This window comes from Tachysurus fulvidraco, chromosome 19 (assembly GCF_022655615.1).
Source record: "Tachysurus fulvidraco isolate hzauxx_2018 chromosome 19, HZAU_PFXX_2.0, whole genome shotgun sequence".
Taxonomy (NCBI): domain Eukaryota; kingdom Metazoa; phylum Chordata; class Actinopteri; order Siluriformes; family Bagridae; genus Tachysurus; species Tachysurus fulvidraco.
The window spans coordinates 2,756,267-2,772,508 of NC_062536.1; the positions used below are offsets into that span (position 1 = coordinate 2,756,267).

General features: G+C 36.3%; 2 protein-coding genes across 2 annotated transcripts; both read right to left on the reverse strand.

Moving 5' to 3' along the window:
• Positions 1-13,897: 13,897 nt before the first annotated feature.
• Positions 13,898-14,452, reverse strand: LOC113635295 (histone H2B). The gene has a single exon (XM_027134625.2). It carries the CDS (start codon positions 14,320-14,322, stop codon positions 13,948-13,950), a length of 375 nt encoding a protein of 124 aa, XP_026990426.2. The 5' UTR covers positions 14,323-14,452; the 3' UTR covers positions 13,898-13,947.
• A 520-nt stretch (positions 14,453-14,972) lies between these two features.
• On the reverse strand, positions 14,973-15,540 carry LOC113635296 (histone H4). The gene has a single exon (XM_027134626.2). The coding sequence runs from the start codon at positions 15,331-15,333 to the stop codon at positions 15,022-15,024; it is 312 nt and encodes a 103-aa protein (XP_026990427.1). The 5' UTR covers positions 15,334-15,540; the 3' UTR covers positions 14,973-15,021.
• Between the last annotated feature and the right edge of the window lie 702 nt (positions 15,541-16,242).

A 16,242-nucleotide genomic window follows, 5' to 3' on the forward strand; every position in this document is an offset into this window, starting at 1 on the left:
TGGTTGTGATGTTACTAATCCTCATGTTCTGTGTTCTCTCTGGTTGTGATGTTACTAATCCTCATGTCCTGTCTTCCCTGTTCTCAATTTAAATTACAGCCTGTGTTTTGCTCTGTGTGATCAAAGTCTGGTTCAGATTTATTACCTGCTGTTTACTAACCTGCTTTTACTTTGTGCTTTTGTTTGGTTTTATCTACCTTTGGATTTGTTTTCAGATATAATAAAAGTGGGGGGCACGGTGGCTTAGTGGGTAGCACGTTCGCCTCACACCTCCAGGGTCGGGGTTCGATTCCCGCCTCCGCCTTGTGTGTGCGGAGTTTGCATGTTCTCCCCATGCCTCGGGGGTTTCCTCCGGGTACTCCGGTTTCCTCCCCCGGTCCAAAGACATGCATGGTAGGTTGATTTCTGGAAATCTCTGGAAAATTGTCCGTAGTGTGTGATTGCGTATGAGAGTGTGTGTGCCCTGCGATGGGTTGGCACTCCATCCAGGGTGTATCCTGCCTTGATGCCTGATGACGCCTGAGATAGGCACAGGCTCCCCGTGACCCGAGGTAGTTCGGATAAAGCGGTAGAAAATGAATGAATGAATATAATAAAAGCTCCCCTGTACTTGTGTGCAGACATCCTCTGTTCTTCTGACAGTTAATAATTATGCATGAATACTGATTTTGCCTCCCCTGAACTAATCTGTGTTTAAATTCAGTTATAACCATATGTAGTGATGTGGTACTTACAGTTATCAGTTTTACTGCTGATCAGAACTGCTGAGGGATTTTAATCACATTTATTTTGCCTTAGTGAGTTTATCTACAAATCAGTAATGGATGTCTCTTTATACTATTTATAATACATGTCTCTTTATGCTACTGTTTTTCACAGGTGAGAGAAGTGTTTGTGTGTGTGTGTGTGTGTGTGTGTGTGTGTGTGTGTGTGTGTGTGTGTGTGTGTGTGTGTGTGTGTGTGTGTGTGTGCGTGCGTGTGTGTGTGTGTGTGTGTGTGTGTGCTGATTTAAAATAATTTCTGACCAAAATCAGAGAACACTTTCAGATACCTCCCAGTTATTGGTGTTAATCTGGCACCTGGTGCTAATTTCCTTGGTTATCTGTCAACCCCTATTTAACTGGCAGACTAACTTCCAGCTTCACTGACTCTGCAAGATGGTGGGCCGTTCTAAAGTGACCGAAAGCCTCCAGCAGCAGGTTGTCCAGATGAAGGCCAAAGGGATGACCCTATCAGCCATAGCAAGACAAGTTGGTCGTTCCAAATCTGTGATTTCAAGAATATTGAATCTTTACAACATCACAAACTCATTCAAGTCCCCCAAGAAGGCTGGTCATCCACGGAAGACAAATACAAGAGAGGACAGGATACTGCGGAGCATCTCAATGGGCAGTCGTTTCCACGCTGCAGCTGGAATTGCTCACCAGTTCAGCGCTGAACAGGGTAAGGATCTGTCTCGTCATACAGTGTCTAAACGTTTAAGAGCATTTGGACTGAAAGCCCACTCTGCAGTGACCAAACCTCTCATTAGCAGAAAGAATCAAAAGGCTAGACTAAGCTTCGCTGAGGAGCATGTTGTGTGGACAGAGGCGAACTGGTCCAAAGTTCATTTCAGTGATGAAAGCAAGTTTAATTTATTTTTGGTCCGATGGGAAACATTATGTTTGGCGACAAACTGGAGAAAGACTGAACCCAAAGTGTGTAAAGAAGTCAGTGAAACGTGGAGGAGAAAGTGTCGTGGTTTGGGGCATGTTTTCTGCAGCAGGAGTTGTTATACAGCTACATGTCAGAGTGAATGCAAATGTTTATCAGATCCTTCAACAATATATGGTTCCTTCCCTGCATTCATCACCCAATCAGCCCGCAGTGTTTATGCAGGACAACGATCCATATTACACAGCAAAATGGGGAAAGCAGTCCCTTGAAACTGAAACCATTGAAATAATGACATGACCTGCCTCAACCTGATCTCAACCCAATAGAGAACCTCTGGAAAATCCTTGGTGACAAAGTTATGGCCAAGAAACCCACTACAGTCACCGAACTGTGGAGGAGACTGGAAGAAGGGTGGACAACCAATTTTTTAATTGGTTGTTGCGTTAAATCTTACCCAGATTTTGATTGGCTATTGTGTAGCCTCTTTTTTCTGATTGTTTTTTCTGATAAGTGTCAGCTCGACTAAGAACTCTGGGGAGACGCGCTTGATTCCTGCCCGGTTCCATAGAGACAGCGATGCAGACTGATACATTTTGGGTGCTGCGGCTTATTAAATATATGATAAATAGTCAAAAGGTTTTTCTACGTGAGAAATAAGTTGGTGGGAGAACGTGATAAAAGACCTAAATGAGTGACTGTCACTCTCCATGTGTGATACTTGACAGCCCTGTCTTTTATATGTACCTGGTTTATATATAGTTTACTGTTAAGTAAAATACTTTTTGTTCTTCTTTTTTCAAGTTATTATTCCAAGTCTTCTGATGCTATACACTTGAACTGCACATTACTATTAACTGTTAATTTTACATTCTTGCATTGTCCAGTGTAATGTTATAGTGATACAAGATACCATACCAAATATATAAAAGCAGAAGAATAAACATTGCTCATGTTTAGCAAGTAGGCTATGGTTATGGGTACTGAGGTTCGCTCCATGGTCTGAGGTTACTTGTGTAGGAAAAAAGTTGGACAGCTGTAGTTCAACACGTACAGATGTCAAATTTATATGAGGAAAAAATGACACCAATTTCACTATATGGTCAATTTGAAATCTTAAAAGTGTATACAAGGAATTTAAACTACTTACAAGTGGATTCTGTAGTATAATTTTATGATTGAATCAAGTTTATATGTTTAGAGTCCTAAACGTTTTACCTTATGATACTTAAACCTTTTTAGGAATGAGCTCTTTTAGATGTGTACATTGGAGTGGAATTTGGGGCAATTTCTGTAATTTCTTACAGGTTAAATTATTAATTTATGATATAAATAAATTTTATAAGATAATAAATTATCTAAAGTGTGAACCAAGCCAAATTCGTTTTTTGGCCATTTAGGTTTTTTTTAGGGCTCTGTAAACAATAGATTTTTTCAACACTAAACAGTTTTAAAATGTATTTAAAATAGTGAGGTATCTTGTCAGAAGTTGAGATACAAAACAGATAAGATGAAATGTTGGTGATGACACAAAAAATATCTGCTCTGAATTAAGAAGTCACCATTTTCAAATGACAGGGAATTGGTTCCTGAAACAAATGATATAAGAATCTTCAGGTGTTTCTGTGTCTTAAATGAATACAGAGACGATCAATGTCAATGTAGACAAGCCAAGTTCAGGTATATTTGTACAGAAATATAAAGTGTAGTGTCCATAAAATCACTAATTTCAGTATTTTTCATGTTATAAATAAAAGTTTGAGTATTATATACTGATAGTTTAGTTTTTATTCTATCATTTACAGCAATAATCACTAATTGCATATTTATGTCATTTTTTTGGTCATGAATTCTTTGAAGCTCTAAATTAGATCACGTGACTTTAGCCAAGGTTTCACAGATGGGGTCACAAATGATTCTCTGACATTATACTAAATGTGTTACCTGAATAAAATGCTGGAAGCAAAACTGAATGAGACATTTGTCAAGAAAGCTGTCAACAAAGTGTACATCTTCTTTAAGTTGTTCAAAATGATCCATCCAAATCTGTATGCACTGGCTTTTGGCTATGTAGTGTGCCTCCACCAGTGAAATCAGGATCTCTCTATTTGTGATAGCACAATGAAAATAATACTCTATAATGTTATCCATGACCATACAGCAAGATCTAAAATCGAAAGATTGAAAGTCAAGATCGGAAATCAGTAAGTGGATGAAATGATCTCAGAATGATAAAATATATGGTGCATTATATTATGAAGCAATAGAATAGAATCACAAGCAGAACTGCAGAGAAAAAAAGTCAGAAATCTGAGATATAAAATATTATTTTATTATTATTAGTATTATTTATTTATTTATTTAATTAATTAATTACTTTTTAAAGGAGGCAGAAAGAAGCTTCCATAGACATTTTACAATAAAGGAAAACATTAGGTTTTAAAAATATATTTCTTCTTTTTCTACTTTAATGGTGAACATATTGTCTGTAACAGAGTGGTACAAAAAGCTCCCTTTCCTGAATAAAAAGAATAATATGAATAAGGATTTTGTGTCTGAGGTGGGAAAATATGGTAATTTGGGTGGACTAACATATCTTTAAGTTTGCTCTTAGTAAAGATTTTGAAGATTACAAAGTGAAAATGTCATGTTTTGTACAATGACACGTGAATGTTGTAACCTGGAAGTATATAAATGTGACACTATATTATAAAAGGAGGAGAAATGTTCAGACAGTTACAGAAGAATATGTGTTTAACAGATTAGACACATTACTTAATGTCATAACATGGTTTTACCAGCAAATGGCGGAAAAGGATTGTTGTATTTTCTTATGTACAATTTCTTTTACAGTTAGTGACATGTATTTATGATTACTGTGTTCACATTTACAAACCTCTTCACACAGTTAGAACAACAACAGTCTATGTGACTGAATGACCTTTCACTGCTTTGTATTATGGAAAAGCATTAAATAAACTCAGCTTTCAAACTTCATGAATTCTTCTATTGTTCAAACTCATCAAAACCTCAACAAAACTGTGTATCTACAGAACATTTTTCACCTTTACATACTGTTTTATAAACTAATCAATATAATGAAAAAATTCCAAGCAAATTATCTTTATTATTATAATAAAATATATTTATTCAAAGTTTTAATAAAATAAATAAAGCAATAGACTAAAAATAATGTAACAAATGCAGTGTATTATTAAGTGTATTATTAATGTATTAAGTATATATTAAGATAAACGTGTAACTGAAGTAAATAAGTGTCTTAAAGTGTGTGTTAATAATAATAATAATAATAATAATAATAATAATAATAATAATAATAATAATAGAAGAAGAAGAAGAAGAAGAAGAAGTAAATGTATTTAAATATAAATGTATTTAAATATATGTAAATGTAATCGTTAGCCTAACGTTAGCTAACCTGCTAGCGACCGTAGCTGTCAGTTTAAATTCCATACTAAAATCCTGAAAGGAGTTGATGAGCTTAGATAATGAGATTGTAGTTTATTTCCACAATCTGATATTCAAGTCCATTAAAAAGTCACTTTTCACAATCCTGACTACTGGATTTACACTAAATCCTAAGACTAGTGATTAGTCAGATCTGGTGATAAAGGGCTTGGTGACAGATGTATGTTGTCTACCTAGAGAACTTCACTAATCATTTCATTTACACAACATCATAGTGACTATAAAGGTAGTTAGCTTGCTGAAGTCAGTTTGAACAATTATACAGGAGCATTTTGTAATAGATGTGGGTGGTAGACAGGGGCAGGAGGTTTTAGAGAGTTTAATCAGGTCAAATGGACAGTGATTTTAAACTGTTTGAAGCTATCAAAACATTATCTACAGGGTATTAATATTAAGATGTTGTTGTTACAGAATTCAAACAGTAAAGTAATTGAATTCCTGACTCTGCTTAGCTTCCGAGATCAGACGAGATCTGCCTTTTTTAATTTATTTACTTTATTTATTGAATTGAATGAATATTAACATATTAATCAGTTTTAAAGTTTTACAGTACATGCTGGACATCCCATAAAATTATACACTTTCACATCTTTAGGCAAATTAAAAACAAAATTTTCTAAAACAATACATGAATTTTTAGTGAAAACCTAATAAAAATTACCTAGTCCATCATCATTATTTTAAACATTTATATAGGTTTTCTGTATTTTTCCATGCTTTTCTTAAAAATCGAGCAAACTGTTATGAATGAAGCACCTGCCTCGTCTCCCAACTGCCACCAGAGGGAACCTTCGCCTGAGTTCTAGCAGCTTCCGCAATACATCTCCCACAAACCCCCGCTTCTGTCATGATTATCACCACTGTCGCTACTCGATCCGTACAGCAACACGATCGGTTCCGCGCATGTGCGAAATGACGTCACTTCCTGTCATCGATAACCGCAGTTTCGGAAATTAACGCTATCCTTACCGTTGTCATAGCACTTTATTTGTATTGCTCATTTAATGTCTGTTTTGTGTGCAAGTTTGCTTACTCTAGCTTGTTTTTATGGTATTGTTGTCCTAAGCAATCACTAAAATAATGTATAAAATTTTTAAGGTTAATATGTGACACAAAATAAAACGTATGAGAAAATGTAGCAAAATTAAACTATAGTTTACGTTACACATAATTTGGGAAATACAGATGTGTGTTTTTACATTTACAAAAACACAGGACTAAACTGATTTATTCAACTGATTTATTCATAAATTAATTTGTTCCCTCCCTCACACTCTCTCACTCACTGAACATGGCATTGATCTTTAAGCCTTTTTTATCAATGCAGTAGGACAAAAATGTTTCCATGTCCTCTTGACATTGAAAAATAAACATAAAGTCATCCTTTGCCTCAGAGAATTCATCACACATGACCCTGTTCAGGGCAGTTTTTATTTATTTTTTTTATTTTCCGTGAGTGAGTGAGTGAGTGAGTGAGTGAGTGAGTGAGTGAGGGAGGGAGAGAGGAAACAAATTAATTTATGAATAAATCAGTTGAATAAATCAGTTTTGTACTGTTTTTGTAAATGTAAACTATTGAAAGGCAGACAAATAAGAGTTGCAAATAATAAGAGTTGCAAATAAAGTGCTATGACAACGGTAAGGATGGCGTTAATATCCGAAACTGCCGTCGGCAATGACAGGAAGCGACGTCATTTCGCACATGCGCGGAACCGAACCTGTTGCTGGTACAGATCGAGTAGCAACAACCACCACCTGCTTTCAATCACCTGCTTCCTATAAAGCATGAACTTGAACTCCCTTTCGCTGCGATGTCTCGATTTGTCTCTGCTATCTGTTTGAGCGTTTATCTGTCTGTGTATTCCTGGTTTTTGACTCTGTTTTGATTTTGCTCCGTTCTATGATTGTCTGCCACCTGCCTCGACCTCCTGCCTGTATTACCGTTTCTGATTTTTGCCTCATCTTCGATATTGTGTTTGCTGATTCTGACCTAAGCATGTTGTACCTTGAGCTTGCATTAAAAAGCGTGCAAATGGATTCTCTGTCTCACGACTTGTCATTACACAAACATCCATTTTATTTATTTATTTATTTATTTATTTATTTATTTATTTATTACTATTTTCCACCAATCTTCTTCCTTCAAATTTCCATTCATCCATTTTTTTTCTTTACATTTCCAAACATGTAAGATTTTTAAAGTTTTTTTTTATCTAAATGAATAACTGACCTTGCACAGAAGACAGACAAACACTTCTACAAATCAGTTTTGCAACACAAGGACACAGAATCAGTGAGGGATTAATGTAGTAAATTTTATTTGAATTACATTGAATAAATAAAGTGATAACAATATTAATAAATAGATAATAAAATGTATTGTCAAAGCATCATACAAAAATAAAATAATGACAAAATAATGTATGATGTGAACAGAACTGCTCACAACTAAGATGTATTCAAATGACTTGCTGCCTTTTTGTGAGTGTTTAATATCAGCTTCCCCCTAAAGCTCACATCCCTTATTACAGTGTACAGAGCTACAGTACTTACAACTGATGTTATCAGGAGAAATTCAAAAGTCAAACCATTTTGTTTCATTATAATTGGAACTAAAAACAAGTTTTAATATACATTCATTATTGACTACTAGTTATAGTGAGTGATTTAACATTCAATTCAATTCAATTCAAGTTTATTTGTATAGCACTTTTTACAATGGGCTTTTTCTCAAAGCAGCTTTACAGAACATAAACATAGAACAGAAGTTAAACATAAGGAGAAAAAAGAATTAATATAGTAAGAATTAAGATATATATAGTTCACAGTGTGTATGTATGTATTTATTTATCCTCAATGAGCAAGTCTGAGGTGACTAAGGCAGCAGTGGCAAGGAAATATCATACACATATTATGCTAATATACATCTAACAATTAAACTCCAAACCTAGCAGGAATCAAAATGTACAAAGACTGAATAAAACCTTAACTCACGTGAATAACAGAAGAAAGGCATTATGTCTGAGCACAGAGCATCAACAGCCTGACCATTATTTATATAACCACAGTTTTCATTCTTCAGGGCATTATCAGGTTTTCCCATAATCCAGCTGATGGTAGAGAAAATTGGTTTGGTCTGTCACCTTCCAGGAGTCTCTGAACAGACCAATAAAAGCTTGAACAGCCTGGGACCAGTCCCTTTATAACTGAGTCTTCATTTGCATCTCTTGAGCTTGACAAGTCTGTGTGATGCTGTCTACAGTAAGTCTGAGCTTCAAGCCATTACATAGTAGTAGAAATGTAAATGTAGCTCTGATGTCCACACTGTAACAAATTGCTGTAGTTTTTACAGCAAAATTTTACAGTAATTTCCTGTTTTAACATTTTACAAGTTTTTACTGTAGTTCACAATGCATTATGGGTAATACAAAGTATTACAGCTGTTAACAGTATATTTTTATTTAAACTGTAATTGAATTTACAGGCAGGAGGTGTTGCCACTGTATATCATGTGTTTTCACAGTAATTCATTGTGAAATGGCATCATGGGATTGAGCGGGTGTATTTATGTTTGAAATGGACATGGACACTGAAGAGTCATCATTCAAAATTGTTGGTAAGTTCACGTAAATCATTAAAATATAGTAAAATATTAAACTAATATACACTATTTTGGTAATTTTAATAGTGATATCTGGTATAAGCGACTACTATTTCAAACATAACAGATGTTATTAATTTGTATTTCACAACAGCGTGTCATTAAGACATGTAGCAAAATACAAAAGTCAATTGTTTACATTATTTTAAATGTTACATTTGGTAGTTATGTGTCATTAACTTTAAAATGTTTTTTTCAGGCGGGAACGAGGCAGCAAAAAGCACGGGTCTTGGCTGGATTGCAATGTGGTGAGACGAATCTTAAACAAACTTGAAGGTAAAAAAAAACAAGTAAAAACATTGTTCATGCTGTGCATTTTATCATGGATGCGTGCTAAAATGTTTTTAGAGCATTGCAGTTAATTGAACGCGAAACTAAGTGCTTGTTAAAGAAAACTAAGTTACAAATAAACGCGCACGTTATTTGCCACCAGTTTAGAAAATAAGATATGGTTAGATGGTGCGAATTTCTAGTTTATTTCGCCAGATTATACTTCTTACTAAGGGCACGTCAAGGTGTTTAACATAATAGTGATGGCCAGTTCGTGAACGAATCGTTCTTTTGAACCAGTTCTTTTTAGTGAACTGGATGAACTGGTTCACCAAATCGGACTAATTCGTTATAAACAGTTCGCGACTTGAGTCAGCGCTGATCCATAAGTTACTAAAGTTACTCACTTTCAGTCATGCCTGAAAGTCTGTCCGACTCTAAATAAACTAATATCCCGGAGTATATGTAACTCCTGTACACTGAACTGACATGTTGTGCTGAGAGAACTGTGAGCGCGAGCTGTTGATTCTGCGCATGCGTGAATTACTGAACCGATACAGCGAATCATCAGTACATTGAACTGAGAACTGCTTGTTTCGGACGCGTCCGAGAACTGATGAACTGGTACAGCGAATCATTAGTACACTGAACTGAGAACTGTTTCTTTCGGACGCGTCCGAGAACCGATGAACTAGTACAGCGAATCATTAGCACACTGAACTGAGAACTGTTTCGGACGCGTTCGAGAACCAATGAGCTGTTGATACTGTGCATGCTTGAATAACTGAACTGATACAGCGAATCACCAGTACACTGAACTGAGAACTGTTTCTTTCGGACGCGTCCGAGAACCGATGAACTAGTACAGCGAATCATCAGTACACTGAACTGAGAACTGTTTCGGACGCGTCCGACATACTGTTGATGCTGCGCATGCGTAAACCTTCAGAGCAAATTATACATATTGGGATATGCATAGTAACTAGTCATAAGCTATTAAACATTTTTATAAAAAAAAAAAAAATCAATATATGTCACTCAATATATGTCAGTTAATTTTACTATTGACTATTGTGCAGGTTAGTCTGTATTTTTATATGCCGCTTTTTGTAAATTGATGAAGATTAGTTTATTAACTTTATATCTTTAAGACACGTAAAACATCCACGTTTGCACATACATGCCTGTACTGTGTGTTTTAGTTGCAAAACTTAAATGTAAGAAATGTATTCAACTAAAGTTATGATTACAAAGAACTTTTCGAATGTGTTAAATTGATTGTATTAATATCTGCCGGCAGCGGGATAATGGAATTTGCGTCATTACGCCATTGTGAATGACGTCATTACGGCAGGACGTAAAAGAACTGGTGAACTGGATTTTTGAACTGGTTCATTAAATCAAACTGTCCGAAAGAACCGGTTCGCGGAAAAGAACCGAACTTCCCATCACTAGTGCTACTGAGAGCGCCAGCAAAATAGGGGCGGGCGCTTTGGGTTTCGAACTGTGTTCGTGACAGAGTACGGTCCAATAGTCATCAGGTGACGTAACGCGTTCTATCCAATGGCAGACATGTGCTTTCAATAAGATAAATAAGATTATTGCCTTACTGAGTAAAGAAACAGAAGGCTGAATTATTATTATTATTATTATTATTATTATTATTATTATTATTATTATTATCTAATTTGTAATTACATATTAAAATATAATAGCATGGACAAAAAAAGTGTTTATTCTTTGTTTTGTGTTTGCATTTAAACAGAAAGAGAGCAAAATTCACCAGGGTTGATTATTATGAGCTAATTATGACCTCATGTACAGAGCTCTAGAATTACGATGAATGTATGATTGCAAGATGCCTGAGATAGGCACAGGCTCCCCGTGGCCCGAGGTAGTCGGATAAGCGGTAGAAAATGAATGAATGAATGAGTGAGTGAGTGAGTGAGTGAGTGAGTGAGTGAGTGAGTGAGTGAGAGTGAAAGAGAGAGAGAGAGAGAGAGAGAGAGAGAGAGAGAGAGAGAGAGAGAGAGAGAGAGAGAGAGAGAGAGAGACTGCCAATTCTGCGGTATTAGTAGTAAATTGTATTTAAAAAAAAACTGACAATGGTTACAAATAGGTTCAGGTTACTATTATTAGTAGTAGTTGTAGTAGTTTTTTTTTTTTAAGTTGAAGGTTACTATTATTATTATTATTATTAGTAGTAGTAGTAGTAGTAGTAGTAGTAGTAGTAGTAGTAGTACTAGTAGTAGTATTTTTTTTTTCCCTTTTACTCAGTGCTACATTTGCACATTTTAGAATATTGCTTCTACTACTCCTTCTAACAAAAACAACAAGAAGAAAACTAATATAAAAGCAATAAATTGGATAATTAAAACTTCACTGTTATGAATACTATTTGATCTTATATGTTGTTGGCCAAATTTCAAAATCGCAACCATACATTTAGTTCTTGACTGATAATCTTTAGAAGTAGAGTACAATTCTCATGTACAGTTAGGTATATACATATTTGGACACAATTTTAGTTTTTTTTTTAGGTATTTACCAAAACATATCCAAGCTATAGTTGTATATTTATAGTGTGCTGAAAGTCTCTCAGCTTTAATTTGAGGGTATTTAAATCCAAATTGAAGGAAGGGTTTAGGAATTACAGCTCTTTAGTGTAGCCAGCGCCCTTTTCAAGGGACCAAAAGTAATCGGACAGTTGAATAAAAAGTTGTTTCATGTACCGGTGTAGGCTATTCCTTCATTATTTCTTCATCAATGAAGCAGGTAACAGGTCTGGAGTTGATTCTAAGTGTGGTACTTGCACTTGGAATCTGTTGCTGTGAACCTACATCATCCCTTCAAAGGGGCTCTCCATGCAAGTCAAATAGGCCATCATTAGGCTTCATAAACAAAACAAATCCAACAGAGAGATAGCAGGAACATTAGGAGTGGCCAGATCAACAGTTTGGTACATTCTGAGAAAAAATAGAATGCAATGGTGAGCTCAGCAACATAAAAAGGCCTGGCCGAAAGGCAGATAGACTCACGAACAAACATTAACTGAAGACAGCTGCAGTGAAGGCCTGGCAAAGCATCAGAAAGGAGGAAACCCAGTCTCTGGTGATGTCCATGGGCTCCAGACTTCAGGCAGTCATTGTCTGCAAAGTATTTTCAACAAAATATTAAAAATCAACATTTTATTTATGATTATATTCATTTGTCCAATTACATTTGAGCCCCTGAAAATGTGGAGACTGTGCATAAAAATGGCTGCAGTTCCTGAACCTTTTACTTGATAATTTTGTTCAACCCCTTGAATTAAAGCTGAACATCTGCTCTTCAAATGAATCATTTTATTTTTTTCCATTTTCAATTTCTTCTGTGGCATACATAGGCAAATGTATGAAAAGTTTGCATGTGTCCAAATATATATGGACTTAACTGTGTGTGTGTGTGTGTGTGTGTGTGTGTGTGTGTGTGTGTGTGTGTGTGTGTGTCACAGTGATTAACAACCAGTTTAGATGTTTATTTCCAGATTCTGGCAGTCACACACAACTATCACAATCATACTTCATTGCTCTGCTTTTAGTACAATAGAGTGTACAGTGTATCAGACTCTGTTGTTCAGCTGTTGTCTTGTTTATCTATAACAAACAGAGTCTACTTATATACATGTAATCTAACATGTTCACATTATCCCATTTACAGTGAGGCCTGTGTCTAGACGGTGTCGACTAAATATTTCAAGTAGAACAGTGACGTTTTGTTTTGACCCACGTTTGATATTTGAATTTTGACTTCAATGAGCTTTGTGAATGACACTGAGTTTTAGAATGAGATTAGTGTTGGAGACAATATAGCTCATTTAGACTATAAACCTTATAGATTCTGTAATTTAAAAATGTTTAAATGTAATATATTTTTCACCTGGTTCTTATTTTAAAGGAATCATAAAAACATATAATTAATTATTTATATCGACCGATATGAAACACTGATATTGTGATACAGTTTTAAGCCATATCGCCCAGCCCTATGTGTGATGTATAGTTACAAGAATGCCCTGTAAATTAACAGGGAACTTCAAAACTTTAAAACATTCTTCAAAGTTACAATGAAAAAGTTTTAACCTGATGGTGTCTTAAATATGTAACTATAGTGAAAATTTAGTATAGTGGGAAAAAAACACTAATGTATTGTAATATATTGTAATAATATACAGTAAGCTAACAAAGATGTGATGGAAGTTTACTGGCTAATTGTTTGTATTGTCAATACAAACCAGTGCCATATTCCTGCTGAGGTAGGGTACAAACAAATTGTGAGCTAAAAACACAAAAGAACATGAACCGACAATCAGAAAACAATTTACCTTGGACTTTAGTGTAAATGTGTCTACAATTTTACAGCAGATATGACAACACGATTTCTGTTTTAAAAAAAAAGTATGATTGGAAAACACATGATACTTGAAAGAATGATTTCATAATTTTATATATATATACATATACATATATATATATATACATATACATATATATATATATATACACATATATATATATATACACACATACATACATACATACATACATACATACACACACACACACACACACACACACACACACACGTAATCTTTCAACAAAATTTTAGGAGGGAAAAAAAGCATAACCAGTAACAAAGCATTTAATTGTAAGTGCAAATTAAAATACAGAAGCACTGATGGAATACATACTTGGAAAAAAGTGGTTATACTATGTTTTTGTGTGTGTGTGTGTTAGACAAAGAATCACGCGCAGAGAAGAGATTTGCACCTTGTATGAAAAAGTGGGTGGCTCTTAAAAGAGCCTTTGTGTTGATAAAGACGGCGGTAAGGCGCTTTACTTGGAGCTGGTGTACTTAGTGACGGCCTTTGTGCCCTCAGACACGGCGTGCTTGGCCAACTCTCCGGGAAGCAACAGACGCACGGCAGTCTGGATCTCCCTAGAGGTGATGGTGGAGCGCTTGTTGTAGTGAGCCAGACGAGAAGACTCACCGGCGATGCGCTCGAAGATGTCGTTGACGAACGAGTTCATGATGCCCATGGCCTTAGAGGAGATCCCGGTATCAGGGTGCACCTGCTTCAGGACTTTGTACACGTAGATGGCGTAACTCTCCTTCCTGGTCTTTCTGCGCTTCTTGCCGCCTTTCCCTGCCGTCTTGGTCACGGCTTTCTTGGATCCCTTCTTGGGTGCAGTTTTAGCTGGTTCAGGCATGGTGTTGCTGCTCGAGTGAGCTACGAGAGAATAAGTAACACCCGCCTAGCGGCTGCTCTATTTACAGTCTGACATTGTAATTAGCCTCAAAAGAACAAACGTGTGTTATTGGTCATAATCCCAAAGATCCTGATGCGGAGCGCCTCCTCCCGCTCCTCCTACACACGTACTCCTCCCCACTGTCCCCTCCGTGCTTTGTTCCCCTTCCGCCGTTTTACACTCAACTTTGTGCTTTATGACAAAAGAAAAAAAAAAATCCTGTTTCTACCACCAAACTTTACACGCGTTTCATACACACACACACACACACACACACACACACACACACAATGTGAAATAAAAAGATAGAGATGTATATAAATCAATGAACTTATAATATTGTAGTAAAGAGCATCTAGAATATAAATATACTGTATATCGGATATTGCTTTTTGCAGCTTCTGACATCATTTGCATCATACACGCACAAGATGAAAAAAAGAAATACAGAGATGCATATAAATCAATTCACTTATAATATTGTACTGGAAAGCATCTATTATATTAACATGGATATTGCTTCATACGGCTTTTAACGTCATTTGCGTCCGTCCACACACACGCACGCACGCACGCGCGGTAAAGCAGGAAAATGTCTTTGTGGATATTTGGGTGGCTCTTAAAAGAGCCGTTGTGTTGACGTGATTCGGTGTTGAACGTTTATCCGCCGAAGCCGTACAGAGTGCGTCCCTGGCGTTTCAGAGCGTACACCACATCCATGGCGGTGACGGTCTTTCTTTTGGCGTGCTCGGTGTAGGTGACGGCGTCGCGGATGACGTTCTCCAAGAAGACCTTCAGCACACCGCGAGTCTCTTCATAAATCAGGCCAGAAATACGCTTAACACCGCCACGGCGAGCCAGACGGCGAATAGCCGGCTTAGTGATTCCCTGGATGTTATCGCGAAGGACCTTACGATGACGCTTTGCGCCACCTTTACCAAGTCCCTTACCGCCTTTACCTCTACCAGACATGATGCCGCTCTATCGAAGTGAAGCCGCTCAATAAAATACGCCACACAGAGGCCAAATATTTATCCTCCATCTCCTGGACCCAGTTGAGAACAGGCAAGGAGGCGGGTCTAAGACCAGCGCTCACACAATAGAAGCCGTTCAAAAAACAAAGAGAAAGCCACAGCTTTTAACTTACGAGTGTATTTTTCTGCTGCAACCTCTCTGTACACACAAGGATCATCATCGTCGTCATTATTATTGTTAGAAATGTTCTAAGTTTTAGAAGTAGAAGTAGTAGTAGTAGTAGTAGTAGTAGTAGTAGTAGTAGAATTTAACCCAAGGTTTACAAAGTGAGTATTTCATTAAAAATATACAGACCACCACCCAGCAATGTATGGAGGTTAGTAACAGCACTCTGTGGTTGTACAACATTAACCTGTTTAGATGTAAAACATCCATTTGAGCACATCCGTGGCTTGAGAACTGTATTCTATACTCCTGGGTGCACTACTTGATAGTAGATTACAAGCAACACAGAAAGGAATGTAAAGACAACATTCAGGAGTCATTTTATCAGCTGTAAAACACAAAATATTACAGAATCTATAAGGTTTATAGTCTAAATGAGCTATATTGTCTCCAACACTAATCTCATTCTAAAACTCAGTGTCATTCACAAAGCTCATTGAAGTCAAAATTCAAATATCAAACGTGGGTCAAAACAAAACGTCACTGTTCTACTTGAAATATTTAGTCGACACCGTCTAGACACAGGCCTCACTGTAAATGGGATAATGTGAACATGTTAGATTACATGTATATAAGTAGACTCTGTTTGTTATAGATAAACAAGACAACAGCTGAACAACAGAGTCTGATACACTGTACACTCTATTGTACTAAAAGCAGAGCAATGAAGTATGATTGTGA

Coding starts and splice junctions, on each gene's coding strand:
- LOC113635295 (XM_027134625.2), bottom strand. CDS start 14,322: ATGCCTGAACCAGCTAAAACTGCACCCAAGAAGGGATCCAAGAAAGCC.
- LOC113635296 (XM_027134626.2), bottom strand. CDS start 15,333: ATGTCTGGTAGAGGTAAAGGCGGTAAGGGACTTGGTAAAGGTGGCGCA.